At 45.4% G+C, this 19,551-nt stretch overlaps 1 protein-coding gene across 2 annotated transcripts in view; it reads right to left on the bottom strand.

The window, feature by feature from the left end:
- INPP5D (inositol polyphosphate-5-phosphatase D) overlaps positions 1-19,551 on the bottom strand; it is a 156,104-nt gene that overhangs the window by 59,483 nt on the left and 77,070 nt on the right. For both annotated transcript variants that reach the window (XM_055291011.2, XM_055291012.2), the window contains exons 6-9: positions 10,363-10,450; positions 4,408-4,488; positions 4,212-4,283; positions 3,057-3,180 (exon numbers count right to left, since the gene is read on the bottom strand). In XM_055291011.2, coding sequence (XP_055146986.1) covers positions 3,057-3,180; positions 4,212-4,283; positions 4,408-4,488; positions 10,363-10,450 — 365 coding nt within the window. The remainder of the gene's footprint in view (positions 1-3,056; positions 3,181-4,211; positions 4,284-4,407; positions 4,489-10,362; positions 10,451-19,551) is intronic.

Here is a 19,551-nt window from a genome sequence, read left to right as displayed (position 1 = left end):
GAGGTGTTTCTTTCAATCTTAAGTTTTTTAGTAATCAGGTGCTCTGACAATCTTCACTCGTCGTCTTAACGTTTCCATCTCTTCTTATCCAAGTTGGGGCCACCCCTCTCTCCTTAACAGATGTATTAGTCTGTTCTCATACTGCTAATAAAGACATACCCAAGACTGGGTAATTTATAAAGGAAAGAGTTTTAATGGACTCACAGTTGCACGTGGCTGGGGAGGCCTCACAATCGTGGCAGAAGCAAAGGAAGAGCAAAGTCACGTCTTACGTGGTGGCAGGCAAGAGAGCTTGTGCAGTGGAACTCCCCTTTATAAAACCATCAGATCTCATGAGATTTATTCACTACCATGAGAACAGCATGGAAAAGACTCATCCCAATGATTTAATTACCTCCTCACCCAGTCCTTCCCATGACAACTGGGGATTATGGGAGCTACAATTCAAGATGAGATTTGGGTGGGGACACAGCCAAACCATATCAACAGATAAGAGAAAACCACCACTCTAAGGTCACTTTCCACACAGCCTTCCTGTTTGAACCATCAGTGACTCCCCATTTCTCCTGCCCAACTTGCCACTATACACAGGGGCCGCCATGATGCTATAAGCTCCCCTCTGCAGGACTATGACAGCTATGATGTCACCCCCAGCCATTCCCTGAGATCCCTCCCTCATGGCTACCCTGGAAGGGTAATAATAATGGTGGTGGTGGTGGTGACAGTCAATTGTATTGAGCACTCCCTGGAGGCTAAGCACCAGGTGCTTTGATGTTCACCCACATAAGACTCATGAGAGCCCTGCAAGACGCTACTACTATCCCTGCTGGACAGAAGAGTAAACTGAGGACCAGAGAGAAGACACCAGACCCAAGTCACAAGTGGCTGACCTGGGACTCAAGGCTGGGCTACTAGCACCCCACTGTGCTATCAGTGGGTTCAGGATGCACTATTCCAAAATATGGCATCCTAAGCATGTTGAATATTTTAAGGGAAGGAATTTGAGCAATGGCAGGTGCAGGAAGGACCCTCTGACATTCCTCTAAAGCAGGTTATAGACCCTCATATGAGAGGAGCCCTCCCTATACCTGGGGGACAGAGCATCCTATCTCCAAGGACACAGGGACAGCGAGGACTCTGAATGCACAGGCCCTGCCAAGGTCCTCCCAGTTCCCCACACTTAGTGCATACTACTTTATTAAGAACAAAAGATGGCCAATCACAGTGGCTCACGCCTGTAATCCCAGCACTTTAGAAAGCCGAGGCGGGTGGATCACTTGAGGTCAGGAGTTCGAGACCACACTGACCAACATGGTGAAACCCCATCTTTACTAAAAATAAAAAAATTAGCTGGGCGTGGTGGTGGTCCTGTAGTCCCAGCTACTCAGGAAGCTGAGGCAGGAGAATCACTTGAACCCAGGAGGCGGAGGTTGCAGTGAGCCAAGATCACACCACTACACTCCAGCCTGGGTGATAAGGCGAGACTTTGTCTCAAAAAAAAAAAAAAAAAAAAAAGGTGCTGATCATGCCTGAAGAAGCCAGATAAAATACAGGAGGCCCAGTTAAATTTGAACTTCAGAAAAACTGTGAATCATTGTTGCATATAAGTATGTCCCAAATATTGCATGGGACATACATATACTATATTGGTTGTTTATCTGAAATTCAAATTTAACTGGGCCTCCTGTATTTTTATCTGCTAATTGTGGCAGCCTTAACCATGCCCCTCTAAATGAACTTTGAGACACTAAAGAATAAAAAAAGCTGTTGTAACCACAGGGACTTGGGGGGCTTCATAGTGGTCTTAAAACCTGACATGGGATGCAAACTATTGTGTGAAGGTTGGGATTTATCTGAGGGAAGGGTCTACGCATTGATCAGGTTTCTCGGGGGAACCCATTGGCCACCCAGATGAAGAAAGATGTCCATTCGCCATCAGCCAGAACCGGAGGCTGCTCAGGAAACGCTCATGCTTTTCTCAACCCTCTGGTCCTGTCTGCTGCTGTTCTCCAGCCCCATGTGGCCCCGCACTGGGCATTGCCTACCCCTCTGCCTCCTGACACCCTGCCTGGCCTCCCTAACCTGGGCCCTGGCCTGCTAGCCCCAGTGCCCATCTCCCAGCATTTGCACATGCTGCTCTGCTAGCTGGGATGCTCTTCCCTCAGACCCCTGCCCGACTGGTTGCTTCTCAGCCTCGGGGTCTCTGCCAATGTGCCTCTTACTCAGAGGAAACTTCTGTGTCTGCCCCTTCTACACTATCCCTTCTTGCCAGTTAACCTCTACCCCATTGCCCTGTTTTGTTTTCTTTGTAGCACGTTTCATAGCTCGATCATCCACTGTATTGACAGATCATCCATCTGATCATTCATCTGTACTGACAGATGTATTTGAGTCTATCAGCCACTCAATGCACCAGAATATAAATTCCACGTGGGCAGGGGTCTCATCTGTCCTGCCGGCCCTGGATCCCCTTGTCTTGCCCCTCTGCAGCTTCTGTATATGCATTTGTTGTGTGAAGAGTTTCCATTTTATGGATGAGTTGATTTGATGGTTCTCAACCTGCTAATAGCAGCTGACTCTCAAAGTGGCCACTACATGCTGGGCTCTGGCCTAAAGAGCCTTGTGCATATTATTCACATAATTTTTATCATCCCCATTTTACAGATGAGGAAACTGATGGCTAGAGAGGTCATGACATGTCCCAGGTCACACAGCTGCTAAGTGGCAGAGCTGGGACGTGAATTTAGGCAGTTTGGTTCCAGAGTCCATGTACTCACAGTTTAGTTTATCTTGTGCTACAGACACTACCCAATTGTCAACAAGACCTCATCTGTGCAAGGCTTTGTGCCCAGCACTGAGAGGTGATAGCATGGATCACACTGGGTCCTGGTGGGGAAGAGAAGACACACACACACACACACACACAAGCGTGAGCGCAGGCACTCATGCGTGCGGAAGACAGACCTGCAGGGCAGGCCTTCTGAGAGGTGAGCTGAGAGGGCAGGAATTCCACAGGCAGGTGAGGGCCAGTGGTTGATAGGCGCGAGGGGTCTTACTTTTCTTGTGGCTGTAGAACTTGTCCTCAGAACCATCCTTGGACTTCTTAATGATCAGTTTCCCAGACTCAACGTCGACTTTGAGCTGCATTTTCTGAGGAATCCCCAGAGACTCTGCCTTCACCTTAGAAGGGAAGAGATTTGTCACTCATTGATTTTCTGCCTGGGCTTTTGCAAGGCTTCCCCGCCCGAACCCCTTGTCTACATGGCTGGGCAACCTCTGGTGGGCGTCCTTCGTGGGGCCACTGGGCTTCTTTCGCCCCAGCGGCGCACGTGCACATTTCCACGGGCGTCTCCCAGGAATCACAGAGACTCTCGGGGCGTCCCCCTCGTCCACTGTGTGTGGGGGAGCCGTTCTGCCAGTAGGTTTGGTGGAGGAAACAGACGAATTGCTGGAAATGGTTCATTCACTGATGACTTTGACAACACTCATTAATCTGATGTGTCGCCTACTTCCAGAAAGGATTTTAGTAATAGATTTAAACTCCCAGGCCTTGTTACAACCACTGATTGAACATTTAATGATAATAATAGAAAAGAAAACCCACAACAGTTGTGTAGGCATGCTCAGAAAATGGAAATTTATCTTAATAGAGGATTATCACCAGGTCTAGAAAGGACTTTGGGGTGGGGAATGTGTGTGTGGCAGAGGAAGTGCAGGTCTCATACTGGATTCCTGAATGTGGGACCAGTGCTGGGGTGAATATACTAGAATTTCTGGGGATTGTAAAGAAAAACACATTTTGGGTCAAGCCTGGAGATTCTAATCCAGTCATTGTCAGGGAAATCACAGGAATCGCATGGGTTTTTTTCTGAATTCCCCACCCCCTTGAGGCAGTACTTTGCAGCCCTGTCTGATGTCACTCATCTCTGCCATTTTGAGAAGGACAAAGTTTACATGGTGCCTGGCCCAATGAGACACTCCTCCCTTGTAGCTTCCCTCCGAAGGGGGTTTCCCAGTCACCTCTGGGTGCCCGTTCTGACGTTGAACCACCGTCACAGCGACAAAGGTCCACCAACTGCCATTCTTGGCTAATGGGCTCCTTGCTCTTCCCCAGCTCAAGCCCCGATCCCTCTTTCCACAGGAACAAGAACATGTCTCTCTGCCCAGCTGTGGAGCCCAAGCCCAGGCTCTGCTGTCCCATGGCCACTTACCTCAAAGGTGACTGGAGGGATAAGGGAGCGCCGGTGGGGAGACTCAGGACCCTCGTGCAGCAAGGCCTTGACCTGTGGGCAGCAGCGTTAGAGACAGAGGGTCAAGGGGACACCGAGCCTGTGCATCTGGACATTCTCCATGCAAAGAGGGGACCAAAGAGGGGACCAAGAGAAGCCGCAGGAGCCCCACACGTACCTTGTCTTCAATAGACGACAACAGGCTTGTCAGTTGGCTGAGCTTGGACACCATGTTGATGGGATTGGCCTCACCAGGAACCTGGGAGAGGAGTGGGAGAGGAGGGAAAGAGGATCAAGGCGGCATCACTGAACCTGAACCATCGAGAGGCAACGCACTGGGTGCTCTCCGCACCTCACCCCATTCCAGCCTCCCTGCAGCCCCACAAGTTCTATTATTATCCCCTTCCGGCAGATGAGGACACAGGGATCTCTACAATCTTCTCAGAATTCACATGGCCAAAAAATAGATCTTCATTTCTTCTTCCCTCTAAATCTGCCTCTCCTCCAGTGCTTCTCACCTCACCCACTCCGTTGCTTAAACAAAACTCAAGGACTGTCCTTGCATATTACCTTTCCTCCCTCCTACACCTCCTGCATGGTGTTCCCGTCCTACTTCCAAAATAGACCCAGCCCTGCTGCTTGAAACCCCAGTACAGTTCTCCACATAGAGAAGAAAATGATCCCGACCCCTTCCCTGCCCTCCGAGTTCCTATATGATGCAGCCCCCCACCTCACCTGCCCCACCAAGATCTGAGCCACTCTCATCCTCAACTCACATCTGCCTTGAGCTTCCCTTCTGAGGAATCTCCAGAGACTCATTTCCCCTGGGAGGGGCACCTCCTCATCATTCAGGTCTCAGCCCCGCAAAGACGTCTTCCCTGACCACCCTGTCTAAAATAGCCACCAGGTCACCTCTACCGAGTTGCCTTGTTTGGTTTCATATCAATCACCACCAGCTAAAGTTATCTCCTTCCAATGTGTTCATTGTATGTCTTCCCTGCTGAATGGAGGTTCCATGAGAATGGAGATCAAGAGGACTGTGTTCAGTCCTGCAACCTTGGGGCTCAGAACAGTGTCTGGCCAATGAAGATGCTCAGTTAAGTTGTTCAGTATATATAGGGCCCAGAGAGATGAACTAACTTGTCTGAGGTCACACAGCTAGTAAATGGCAGAGCAAGATATGTATCCTGTCTGCCTGATGCCAAGTGCATGGTCTCATGCACTTATTCACAGAAGAAACATTTACAAAGCATCTATTCTACGTTAGACATGCTGCCAGGTGTGGAAATGTAGAGTTAATAAGATACATTATTAAGTTATTAATACCTTATTAAGTTAATAATAAGAGGTGGAATGATAAAATCAGACACATGCATGACTAATGTGAACACAAAGCAGAATGGAACCAGGGTTATCACCAGCCACGTGATGTCCCTTTACCTCACCCCTTGCTCAATATAGCAGCCAGGTTGCACTTGCTTTTGACCTCAATTTTCCACCCAGCTACTTTAGTGTACTACTTTTACTATCACCACCTCCATTACCACTGCTGCCTCTGTCAAAATGATCAATGGCACTGCCGTGATCAATAGGATTCCCTTCAACAGCACCACCAGAGTCATCGGCATGGCCACCACAATCACCACAAACACCACCATCACTACCACCATCTCCACCCCATCACTCCCACCATGATCATGTCCACCTCCACCATCACCATCACTACTACCACCTCCACCCTCATCATCACCATCACTACCACCATCTCCACCCCTACCAGTCCTACCATGATCCTGACCACCTCCACCATCACCATCACTACCACCATTTCCACCCCCACCACTCTCACCTTAATCATGATGACCTCCACCATCACCATCACTATCACTATCTCCACCCCTATCACTCCCACCATGATCATGACCACCTCCACCGTCACCATCACTACCACTGTCTCCATCCCTACCGCTCTTACCATACTCATGATGACCTCCACCATCATCATCACTACCATCATCTCCACCCCTACCACTCCCACCATAATCGTGACCACCTCCACCATCACCATCACTACCACCATCTCCTCCCCTATCACTCCCATATGATCATGACCAAGTCTACCATCACCATCACCATCACCATCACTACCACCATCTCCACTCCTATCAGCCCTCCCATGATCATGACCACCTCTGTTATCACCATCACTACCACCCTTAGACACCACAACATTCCCTGTCCCAATAACCATCACTCCACCATTACAGCAGTTAATAATTGTCAGTGCTTTCTCTAACCACTTTTTGGTCTTTCCCTTGCTTCTTAATAAAGCTTACAATTCTTCTATGGTTATTGTCAATCGGGGAAGTGGCTTGAAGGGGTGGCACTAAGACTTAGGCAAGGGAACAACAGAAGGGCTGCCTGTTGGTTGAGAAGAAAAGCTGGTCAGGAGATGGGATAGTTCAGGATTCCCTTGTTTTAGGGTTATTTATCTCATAAATAATTGAAACGGTAACACAGATTCAAGCCTCCTCCTTTTCACAGTAGAAGACATTTGGAATGATCTGCCTTCACCCCGGGCAGTCACCATTCAATTGCAGGTCCCCCGCCCCCCACCGGCTCTCTCTTTGGATTTGTAACTTTTGGGAGGGGAGATCTAACAAGACCTTAGAGAACATAAATGAAGTTACTGACAAACAGGGCATTTGTGCTTGAAACGAAAAGTATTAGAAAAATGCTGGAGCTTTCCCCATACTTCTGCCTAATGATGATTTGATGAGTTCTTAATGATATGCCAACCACATCTGAAATATATTAGGTCATCTAATCCTCACATGTCTTGATTTTTCTAAACCTTGTTTTGCTGATGGGGGAATAGAGTCAGAGTGGTGAGTTTACAGCTAGTATAGACCTGAGATTTGAATTGGGGGCTAGCCCAGTGGTCCTTAGCTGGTGGCGATTTTGCCCTCCAGGGGACATTTGGCAATGTCTGAGACATTTCCAGTTGTCACAGCTGGGGGATGCTAATGGCGTCTCGTGGGTAGAGGCCAGGATGTGGAGGACTCCTAGAGTGCACAAGAGTCCTCCACGACAGAGAACAATCCAGTCCCAAATGTCACCAGTGTCGAGGTTGAGGATAGAATCCACAGCTTAGCCTGTTAAAGGGTAGACTGGTCTGACTGCTACCTGAGGGTTTACATCAGCTGACCCAGTTTTTTCACTTTGCTTTTCAGTTGCACTTTTCAAAAAAAAGGAAGTGGGCTCCAAGGCAGGTTAACCATCCAAGGGAGGCTACCGGCTCTCCTTTCTCACACAGGGTGGGCCCAGGTCTCCCCCATCCCCCAGGCCAGCCAGCATCTTGATAACATTGCGTTTCGCCTTCCCAGCAGTCCTTGAGTAACCACACAGGGGTTTGGGTGTCCCCAGCTTGTCTTGCCTACTTAAGGGAAAGGGCCTCATGTTGGTGAGAGTCTAGCAGAGTCCGACGTCTCACACACCCAGTTTCACTCACTCCTTAACCAAACCCTGCAGAGACATGACTGTCCCCATTTCACAGATGGGGAGACTAAAGATCCATGATGGTGAATCAGAATTTGAACTCAGGTGTTTCTGATCCATGGACCAATGTTCTTTCCTCTCCTCAAGGCACCCTCAACTCCCTCCTTGATTTCTGAATTCCTAAAGACAAATCAAGAACAACCTTTTCTGTTTTTCTTCAAGGCTCAGGGTCTCATAAAAGGGAGGGGAGTGTGGCAGCAAGACGCACCCTCCACCGTGTGGCTGCTCTGTCCTGCCACCAAATGCAGAGACTGGCCTCCACCAGGCAGCACCGTAACTGGGACTGCAGCTGGCCTCTCTCTCGAGGCTTTTTCTCTCTTCTAATCTACTTCAAAGACTTGACTGTGCATTCTTCCACTCAAACTACTTAAGTTCAAGTGTCGGGCAGAGCCCGTTTTGTCTAGATTTGCTTTTACTTTCTTAGAAATTAACCCATCATTCACTTTGGAGAAAGCAAAAAATTTTTTTTCTGAATTTTGAAAGTTGCACAAGTAGAACACAAATTCATGTTCTCCGTAGAAAACTCAAACAAACAATGCGGGCAAACTCAAAATCCCCCTTGGCCCAGTCCCTTTCTCCCCAGTCTCATCCCTGCATTGTGGTGACCAGCGTGGCCCTTTGGGTTTAAATCCTTCCCATCTGATTTCCTCGTGGAGACTTCCATCAGAGTGTCTATATCATCCTGCCATCTGCTTTTCCACCTAACAGTAGCCTTGGAGATCTTTCCAGAGCAGTGTTCACACCTTAGAATAGAATTCTGCACCACTGCAGTTCACCAGCTCTCTATGTTTATGTGATTTTCTTTTTTTCTTTTTCCTTTTTTGTTTTAGATGGAGTCTCACTCTGTCACCCACGCTGGAGTGCAGTGGCACAATCTCGGCTCACTGCAACCTCCACCTCCCGGGTTCAAGCAATGCTCCTGCCTCAGCCTTCCGAGTAGCTGGGATTACAGGCACCCGCCACCACGCCTGGCTAATTTTTGTATTTTTGGTACAGACAATATTTCACCATGTTGGTCAGGTTGGTCTCGAACTCCTGATCTCGGGTGATTCACCCGCTTCGGCCTCCCAAAGTGCTGGGATTACAGGCGTGAACCACCACACCCGGCCTGTTTATATGATTTTCAATGTTTTTCCTTTTACTTTTTGTGTGCTTGTAGTCCCTAAGAAGCTGCCGACATATGGAACTGTGGGCTTGAGGGATGCCTGCAGTTCACATTTTCATACAAATGTCCAAAGTGCCGTTCAGAAAACCCATTTCCATTTCCAACAGCAGAGGAGTGAGCCCCTGTGAGCACCTCTTCCACCCCACACCCTAGTCAAGTCCTGACAACCATCAACTTGAGCATCAACTCTTTGTCCATCTAATAGGCAAGAAGAGACCACCTCGTGTCAAATGTCATTTCCTGGTTACTAACAAGGTGAGGTTGAACACCTTTTCATATCTATATTGGCTATTCCCTGTCCCTCTTCAGTGAACCGCCTTGTTTATAGCCTTTCCCCGTTCTAAAAATTGGATTGTTTTTACTTAATTATTTGTAGGAATTTTTTAAAAAACATGGCCAGGTGTGGTGGCTCCCACCTGTAATCCCAGCAGTTCAGAAGGCGGGGCAGGAAGATCTTCAGAAGTTTGAGACCAATCTGGGCAACACAGTGAGACCCGTCTCTACAAAAAATTTTAAAAGGAGACTGGCATGGTGGCGCACACCTGTAACCCCCAGCTATTAGCTGGTGCAAAAGTAATTGTGGTTTTAATACATGGGAGGCTCAGGTGGGGTGGATTGCTTGAGCCCCGATGTTTGAGGATGCAGTGAGCTGTGATTGTGCCACTGCATGCCAGCCTGGGCGACAAAGCAAGACCATGTCTCAAATGAAAATAATAATATAAACATATGAATGCTTTGTCTGTAATCCTTTGCACCTAAGCTTTGTTGCAGGTATTTTCTTCTGAGATACAGCTTTTGCTTTTTTTTAAAAAAAACTTGTTAAAACTTTATTGATGACACCTTTTGTTATCTGTAATCCTTTGTCCCTAATCTTTGTTGCAGGTATTTTCTCCTAAGATACAGCTTTTGCTTTCTAAAAAAGCTTGTTCAAACTTTATTGATGACACCTTTTGTTACACAGACATTTGCTTAATGAGCAACACGACCTTGGCCTCCTGCCAGGCCACGAGCAGGTGCAGGGGTTGAGGGGCACCTTCATCCTGCTCCTCCTGGGACAAGAGACAGGATCAAGAGTTTAGGCATCTCCTGTTCTTCTTTCCTTTCAGTTTCTGATGAGAAATGATGGAAACAGGCCCTGCTTGCCCCCTTATTTGGCACAAATAAGTTTTGCTGATGGTGCATAATTTGAAATCTTTATTCCTCAAATCAAAATCTGGCAGTGGGAGATGGCTTCCTGGGAAGGGCAGGGGCTGAGGCTCCCACCCCCAACCCCAGCATACCTGCTTGCTGTTGCCCAGTGAACACACGATGGGCAGTGCTCCCCTCTTCCTTCTGAGCCCTCAGGACTGGCTAACTCAATCCTCCTCCCTGGTGTATTAATCTCACCTTTTCAACCCCAAGACCCTTTACCTGAGGACGTGGACGGAGGCCCGGGGAGAGCTGCTGGTCAAATAACCTCTGCAGAGACTCCAGGGATGGGAGGGTCCGGATGACTTCTCTGGGGGCGGGGAACAAGGTGACATCAAGGATTAGTGGGCACCAGAAACAGTCTTCCATGGCAGCACGGGTTCCAGCCCGAGATGAGGTCACCGTCGGTTCAGCAGAAGCAGGTAATTCTCCCCAGAAGGACAAGCCCGGGCAAAGATCAAGGCTTGCCAGGACTGGCCGACCCACACTCGGCCCCCATCCCTTCCCAACCCACAGCAAACTGGAATTGACGTGTAGTCCTGATCGTAGCTGGGTTTTGCTTTAGCCAAACTACACTCTATAGCCTGTAGAAAATTCAAATCTAGAGTGACAAAATGACTTCACTTAGTCATCCATGGTTCCCAACCTGTGTTTATAACACACACACACACACACACACACACACACAGGTGTTAACAATGCAAATTTCTTGGCTCCTGCCTGATAGAGTCTAGAATCTGCATTTTAAATATCAGGGCTGCCCAGTGCTGCTGATCTGTGGATTCTGAGGCAAATCCCCTCCTAGCAGCCCAATTGCAGGCTCAGAGGGATTTTCCCATCGTCACATCCATTGACAACTCCAATCCTCAGGCTTTATCCGCTGTTTTTTCCCAGCTCATCTTTCTCTATTGTTTTAACATAGGGGGGCAGACGATTTTGAGATCTACTTTTCACTTATTGTTTCATCAAAAACTGTTCATGTTTTTACATATTTAAAATTCTAATGATTTGAAAATAGTCTATCAAGTAAATGTGCTGAAATCGATTGCTAGATATTTGGGTTACTTTGAGATCTTTGTTATATGAATAAATGCTGCTCTGGGCCAGGCGCGGTGGCTCACGTCTGTAATCCCAGCACTTTGGGAGGCCAAGGCAGGAGGATCACGAGGTCAGGAGATAGAGACCATCCTGGCTAACACGGTGAAACCCCGTCTCTACTACAAATACAAAAAAAAATTAGCCAGGCGTGGTGGCGGGCTCCTATAGTTCCAGCTACTTGGAAGGCTGAGAGGCAGGAGAATGGTGTGAACCAGGGAGACAGAGCTTGCAGTGAGCAGAGATTGCGCCACTGCACTGCAGCCTGGGTGACAGAGCGAGACTCTGTCTCAAAAATAAAAATAAAAAAAAATAAAGGCTGGTCTGAATAGCTTTGTTCATATAGCTTTTCTAATTTTTAATTACAGAATTAGGATAACCAGAGATTATGGCTCTTGATCATTATTGCCAAACCTGTGAGTACCGATGATATAGGGTCACCAGCATTGTCCAGACCTGATCACCCAATAGCTCTAATGACTGTACTTCTGTTCTTTCTTTCTCTTTTAAGGGGCATAACATTGCACTTCAATATGGATGAATAAATTTGCATATCTTTAATTTCTAATGTCATTGTTTTTCTATTGCTGATTTCTAGTTAATGGCTACTGCATTTCTCTCATTTCTCTTTGTATAAACTTTTTTGTTTTTTCTCCCTTGGCAATTTTCTGTTGGGAATTTTGTTCGTATTTTTATATAGTGTTATAAACTTTACATATTGCTTTGCTTTTTTTTTTTTTTTTGAGACAGTCTTACTGTTGCCCAGGCTGGAGTGCAGTGGCGTGATCCTGCCTCAGCCTCCCGAGTAGCTGGGATTACAGGCATACACCACCACGCCCAGCCAATTTTTGTATTTTTAGTAGAGACAGGGTTTCGCCATGTTGGCCAGGCTGGTCTGAACTCCTGACCTCAGGTGATCCGCCCACCTCGGCCTCCCAAAGTGCTGGGATTACAGGCGTGAGCCACCAGGCCCAGCCTGCTTTGCTTTTTATTTAATCTAGGTGCTGTATTTTTTTCTCATTATATTATAACAATATAATATAATCTCATTATAACAATATAATAAAATCTCATTATATTATAACAATATAATAAAATCTCATTATATTATAACAATATAATAAAATCTCATTATATTATAACAATATAATATAATCTCATTATATTATAACAATATAATATAATCTCATTATATTATAACAATATAATATAATCTCATTATATCATAATAATGTAATCTCATTATATCATAATATAATCTCATTATATCATGATAATATAATCTCATATCATGATAATATAATCTCATTATATCATGATAATATAATCTCATTATATCATTATATCATAATAATAAATACTAATATATTGTGTGTGTGTATATATATGTGTGTGTATATATATATATTTTTTTTTTTTTTTTAATTTTTGAGATGGAGTTTCGCTCTTGTTGCCCAGGCTGGAGTGCAATGGCAGGATCTTGGCCCACTGCAACCTCTGCCTCCCGGGTTCAAGCGATTCTCCTGCCTCAGCCTCCAGAATAGCTGAGATTACAGGCATGCGCCACCACACCTGGCTAATTTTGTATTTTCAGTAGAGACGGGGTTTCTTAATGTTGGTCAGCCTGGTCTCGAACTCCTGACCTCAGGTGATCAGCCCGCCTCAGCCTCCCAAAGTGCTGGGATTACAGGCATGAGCCACCACGCCCAGCCTATAACATATATAATATATAATAATATATTATCATTATATTAATCCTAGGTGACCTGGATTTCATTATGAAATGATACACAATTTTTTATTGTTCGAGTTTTCATTTTTTCCTTGGCAATTTTTACTTACTGTAGTTAATAATTTATCATTGGTATTTACTAGGGAGCAATTATTTGCTCATTTTAAATTGTTTTCTAACTCTTTTGAAATAATCATGTTATAGATGAGGGTTTTTGTTGTTCTTCTTTTTTACTTTTTTTTTTGAGATGGAGTTTTGCTCTTGTTGCCCAGACTGGAATGCAATGGCACGATCTTGGCTCACCACAACCTCTGCCTCCTGGGTTCAAGTGATTCTCCTGCCTCAGCCTCCTGAGTAGCTGGGATTACAGGCATGCGCCACCACGCCCGGCTAATTTTGTATTTTTAGTAGAGATGGAGTTTCTCCATGTTGGTCAGGCTGGTCTGGAACTCCCAACCTCAGGTGATCTGCCCGCCTTGGCCTCCCAAAGTGCTGGAATTACAGGCGTGAGCCACTGCGCCCGGCCTATTGTTGTTGTTCTATGTGTTTAATTCCTTACCCCATCTAGAACTTTTTTCTTTTTAACCCATTTATGCCTAAGGTCGCAATTTTTTTGAATTTTTGCAATCAGACCTTGGCGATGACCTTGAGCAGTAGGAAATAAATAACTCCCACATGCTTAGCGTTCCAATAATGGAACACTAGGCATAAATGGCTACATATGCCTCTTTCTCTGAATTGATATTCTGTTTCACTCAACATCAGTTTCTCTTTTTCTGTAGTTCTCTTGGGTTAGAGCTTTCCTTGAATATGGTAGTATTTGTTTCCAGGCTTCATTTCTTTCATTCAACTAAAAATCCAAGCCTCCCCACATACACTAGGCAAGGAATTACAGCTTCCAGAATGGTGTGCTAGTTTTCTGGTTTGAAATTGTTATCCTTTGAGGATCAAGGATGAGGGTAGGAACTGTGACCAAGAATCAGGTGCGGGAGGTGTCTGATGGGGAGGGGAAGGGAAGCACCATGCAGGCAGCGTTCCGTTCTGGGTTTCACACTCCACTTCCCGAGAGCTGCTCTGTCCATCTGCCAACACAGTGGTGTTCTGATTAAATTGTCATTTCGGAAAAGCATTCGGGCTAAAACGTTTCTCTAAAGCAGTAATTCAGAATGTGTTTTAACATTAAATAGGTCTCCCTCATTCATTGTTCTCCTTTTACAAAATGTTATCCTAAAAACACAAATACACAGGCACACACACAGAAGCTGAATCCTTAGGGTTTTCTAAGAATAACACTGTTTCCCCCTGTATTTCTAAGCCTTTTTAAACTTTGAGAAATCTGACTGGCTCCCAGGCACGTATGAAGGTGTCAGTTAGGGTCAGAATGACCAACCAGGACACACCGGGACTGCAGCCGGAAGACTTAAGAATCAGCCTTATCCTACAGAAAGGATTTGTCCAAGTATCCCTGGACAACAAGTCCAGCCTCGGGTCCCTAGCTTAAGGGACCGATCCTGAAGAAGGACCTGCAGCCCTGGGGGAGCAAAGGTGAGCAGGGCTGGGTCCTGCAGTAGGTCTGGCCCCAGGGATCGCTGGGAGGGCTTAGATCCCTTGTTTGGTCTTTCTGAACCTCCCAGAGAGAGAGCTGCCTCCCTCTTTGTTCCCCTTGAGTTGATTTCCTCAAGATTCCCGTTCAATTTCTGTCTAGCACATCCAGAGTCTCTGAACCCAGAACTACAGACTCAGAAGGAACGTTCTCATGCTTCCTCATGTCCCTTTATTTTTGTTTCTCCAATTTTTTGCCTCTTTTTTGGTATTGCTTTGGCAAAAATTTTTTGTATGTATTTAAAAATCAGATGATAAACAGTATCTCAGGCTGGGCATGGTGGCTCACACCTGTAATCCCAGCACTTTGGGAGGCTGAGGCGGGCAGATCAGCTGAGGTCAGGAGTTCGCAACCAGCCTGGCCAACATGGTGAAACCCTGTCTCTACTAAAAATACAAAAATTAGCCAGGTGTGGTGGCGGGCACCTGTAATCCCAGCTACTTGGGAGGCTGAGGCAGGAGAAGCACTTCAACCTGGGAGGCAGAGGTTGCAGCGAGCCGAGATCATGCATTGTACTCCAGCCTGGGCAACAAGAGCAAAACTCAGTCAAAAAAAAAAAAAAAAAGAGTATCTCTTTTTCTTTTGTTAAAATGTTTAATGGGGCCAGGTGTGGTGGCTCACACCTGTAATCCCAGCACTCTGGGAGGCCAAGGTGGGTGTCACCTGAGGTCAGGAGCTCAAGACCAACCTGGCCAACATGGTGAAACCTCATCTCTACTAAAAATACAAAAATTAGCCAGGCATAGCGGTGGGCGCCTGTAATGCCAGCAACTCAGGAGGCTGAGGCAGGAGAATAGCTTGAACCCAGGAGGCAGAAGTTGCAGTGAGCCAAGATCCTGCCACTGCACCCAGCCTGGGGGACAGAGTGAGACTCCACCATCACACACACACACACACACAAAAGTTTAATGGAATGATTTTAATGTTTCCCTATCGATTGTAATTAATTTTACTTTGATTCATATTGCATTACTAAGGAAGTATCCTTCTATTCCTTTTTTTAAAAATGATTTTTAAAAATTAGAGATGAATTTAAAATGTTATCTATGTAAATGGTTTCCCTTTATCTTTTAATCTACTGCAAAATTACAATGTTTTCTTTGCGGTGACTCATCTTTGGAGTGACCTCCTAGATAAAGCCTCCATTTTTCACGTCACTAAATTATATTTGCTGGGATGTTACTGAAACAATATACATTTATATTAATAAGTGAAATCAGAGATAGAGAGTTCTATTTCAGGCTATTATCTTGATTAGCTTTTTGGATTTAAATCATATTTTTCTTGAAGAGTGAATTAGGTGACTTTTTTGTCATTCAGGAATAATCTATACCTTATGCTCACTATTTTTTCCTTGAAAGTTTAAAGGACACTCATGGTACTTTTAATGTTTTGTATTTTATGTAAACTATGTGTTCCATTTAATTCTAACTTGAAGATCTGTAGCTACGTAACTGTACACTATTCTTTAGTGATTTGCAAATCTTTAATGCAGATTATTAATTCTCCTTCGACATTTCTCATGTTTAAAACTTTCTTAATTGACAGTTTTTCCTGATGTATCTCTGTTTTTATTTTTACCATCTTGTCCTCCTCATCTCCTTTCTGGTTGTTGTTATTGCTCAGTTGCTCAGCAGAGATTTCTTACAGATTCTGTTTTATTCACTGCTGTATTTCCAGCTCCTGGAATAGTGCCTTGCAGGTAGTTGGTACACATTGGATCTTTGTTCATGAATATCAAATAAATTAACATTTCAAGTACTTTGCTGGGTCCTGGAAACATCAAGGGGATTAGGACATGACCTATGATGTCTTCAAGAGATTTACAATCTGGACTCAGTTTGTACATTTGACTCATTATTCTATTTCCTTTTTTTTTTTTTTTTAACTCGGTCTCGCTCTGTCATCCAGCCTGGAGCACAGTGGTACCATCTCAGCTCACTGCAACCTCTGTCTCCTGGGTTCAAGTGATTCTCCTACCTCAGCCTCCTGAGTAGCTGGGATTACAGGTGTGCAACACCACATCCAGCTAATTTTTGTATTTTTAGTGTAGATGGAATTTCACCATGTTGGCCAGGCTGGTCTCAAACTCCTGACCTCAAGCGATCTGCCCACCTTGGCCTCCCAAAGTGTTGGGATTACTGGCATAAGCCACTAGGCCCGGCCTTCTATTTACTTTTTAATAATAGAGCAGAACTTTTAAAGCTATGGTTTTTCCTCTAAGTAGTGCTTTGGCTGCATCACATAGTGTTCTGATATGCAGTGGTTTGATTACTCCACTCTGTGCCTCCACACCTACCCCATGTATTATTGTGTCAGTTTCTTTCTTAATTAGCTACAATTTAAAAGGTGATTTTAAAATGTACAGGTAATTGGGTGGTTGTGGCTAGTTTTGTGACTTATTTCTATTTTCATCACAGTGTGTTATGGGAGTATAGAATGAACAATTTCTGCTTTGAGTATATTCATATTTTGCTGCTCAGTAAGCTGCAGGCTTCTTGTTTTTAAGATCACCAGGACTATAAAATTTCTGAAAAACAATTTTTGGATTCCTTTTGAGTAAGGCATTTGATTGGTACATTTTTAGGAATTTTCTGAAAAAGACTCCTTGTGCTCTTGAATGACAGCTAGGCTGAGCTTTTCCAGGTCAGTAGCCTTTTCCCTGGAGACACGACTTCCGAATCTTTATTATACTGTCAAGGAGTTTGAATACTATTAAATATCGACCATTTTAAAGCTATGGTACTGTTTGTAACAATCTATTTGTTGAATTTATCTTTCCTTGTCATTTAGAGACGTTGTAAGACATTTGGGCTCGGCACAGTGGCTCACAACTGTAATTCCAGAGCTCTGGGAAGCCAAGGCTTAAGCCCAGGAGTTTGAGACCAGCCAGGGCAATATAGTGAAACTCCATCTCTAAGAAAAAAAAAATTGTTTAATTAGCTGGGCATGGTGGTGCATGCCTGTAATCACAGATACTTGGGAGTAAAGGCAGAAGGATCACCTGAGCCTAGGAGTTCAAGGATGGATAAGCTATGATCCCACTACTGCACTCCAGCCTGAGGGACAGAGTGAGATGCTGTCTCTTTAAAAGAAAAAAAAAGATGTTTAAGTGTTGCTGTTTGATTGTTGTATTATTTGGATCTTTATGGAGCTTCTCAGAACCTAGATTTAGCTCTTTTGTAAGCCTGGAAATTTTTTTTTTTATTGTATACATTAATTGGCAATTTTTTCCTACTTCTTCAAGAATATACCCTACCAGTTATAGGTAGCACCTCTGAGCTTTGTCTCCAAGGACTGTCCATTTTCACCACACATTCCTCATCTAGGCTTGTTTAGTCCTTTCATGCTTTTGATATACATGTTTCTGACATTCTACTCTGTTTTGTGATTTAATTTTTGAAATTTGATTGGAAAACTATGGGCTTATTTTATGGCCTCCAATGAAACAGTTATAATGGTAATGAAGTATTTTTGGTTTTGGTTTATAAAAAATCTTACCCTGCTCTCATGTAATAGATATTGTATTGCTCTTCAGACCTTTGATCTTTTATTTTAAAATTCCACTTGCAATCCTTTCCGTGTCTCCATTTCAGGAGTTATCAAATATTTCCAGTCTCTGGTTCCTTATTCTCTCTCTCTGGAAAAGTTTCTGTCCGGCTCAGGCCGGGCGCCGTGGCTCACACCTGTAATCCCAGCACTTTGGGAGGCCGAGGCAGGTGGATCACGAGGTCAGGAGATCGAGACCATCCTGGCTAACACGGTGAAACCCCGTCTCTACTAAAAAACAAAAAATTAGCCGGGCGTGGTGGTGTGCACCTGTAGTCCCAGCTACTCGGGAGGCTGAGGTAGGAGAATGGCGTGAACCCAGGAGGCGGAGCTCGCAGTGAGCCGAGACTGCACCACTGCACTCCAGCCTGGGCGACAGGGCAAGACTCCAACTCAAAAAAAAAAAAAAAAAAGCTTCTGTCCGGCTCTAGGGAACCTAACCTGGGGTTGCAAATCTTGCCTGATGCTTTGTACTGCAAAGAGATCTTTAGGCCAGATCCGCATGGGGACATCATCATGACATTTCTGCCGAGGGGGCTCCGGAACTTTTCCTCACTCCTCAGTGCTCAACGTCCTCATTCACACTTAGGTCCAAGCAAATAGACCTGGACATCATTGATGCCATTCTCCACCCCCTCCCAGCTCCTCCTTCTCTGTCCCTCCTCTAAATCTTGAGCCTGGCCCTGTTCTCCTCTGTCCACACTCTCACCTGCAGTGACCTTACCCCCAGCTTTCAGTGATTCCCCAAATGCATCCCCCACGTCCTAGCTTCTTAGCACTAGCTCCACGGCTGGCGACTCCACTGGGATGCCTCATGGCCCCTCAAGCCAAATGTAGCCCAGAACTCTCCTCCCACCACCCTCTCCTTCCTCCTCCTCCTTGACTTTCCCCATCCCAGGAACTGGCATCAGCATCCACTCAGCCCCTCACACTGGGAACCAAGGGGTCACCCTAGATTCATCTTCCCTTCACCCCACATCCAATCAGGTGGCAAGTCTGACACATCTGCCATGCACACGTCCCAGGTCACACTGGTTCTCAGCATCTGCACGCTTCCAGCCATTGGGTCATTTACCTAATATCTGTTGAGCCGCATGTGCCAGAGCCTCTGTATAACCTGGGACTCAGCAGGAAGCAAAACAGACACAGACCCCTGCCCCTGCTAGCCGCCTTCCTCATGGACTGCCATCCTGTCTCACTTGGACAACCACAGCCACTCCCAGCTGGTCTCCTGCTTTGGGCAGTGCCTCCTAGGATTCCTCCTCCACCACTCGAAATCAGATCATGGCACAGCCCTGTACAAACTCTACAGGGTCTCGTAAGGTCTTGCGTGATGTGGCTCCTGCCTACAGTGACCAGGTAAAACACAGGACACCCAGTGAAATTTGAATTTCAGATAAACAATGAATAATCTATTAGCATGAGTATATCC

This window comes from Symphalangus syndactylus, chromosome 8 (genome assembly GCF_028878055.3).
Source record: "Symphalangus syndactylus isolate Jambi chromosome 8, NHGRI_mSymSyn1-v2.1_pri, whole genome shotgun sequence".
Taxonomy (NCBI): Eukaryota; Metazoa; Chordata; class Mammalia; order Primates; family Hylobatidae; genus Symphalangus; species Symphalangus syndactylus.
The sequence above is the reverse complement of the archived record's forward strand: the minus strand, read 5'-3'. Positions and strand labels throughout refer to the sequence as shown.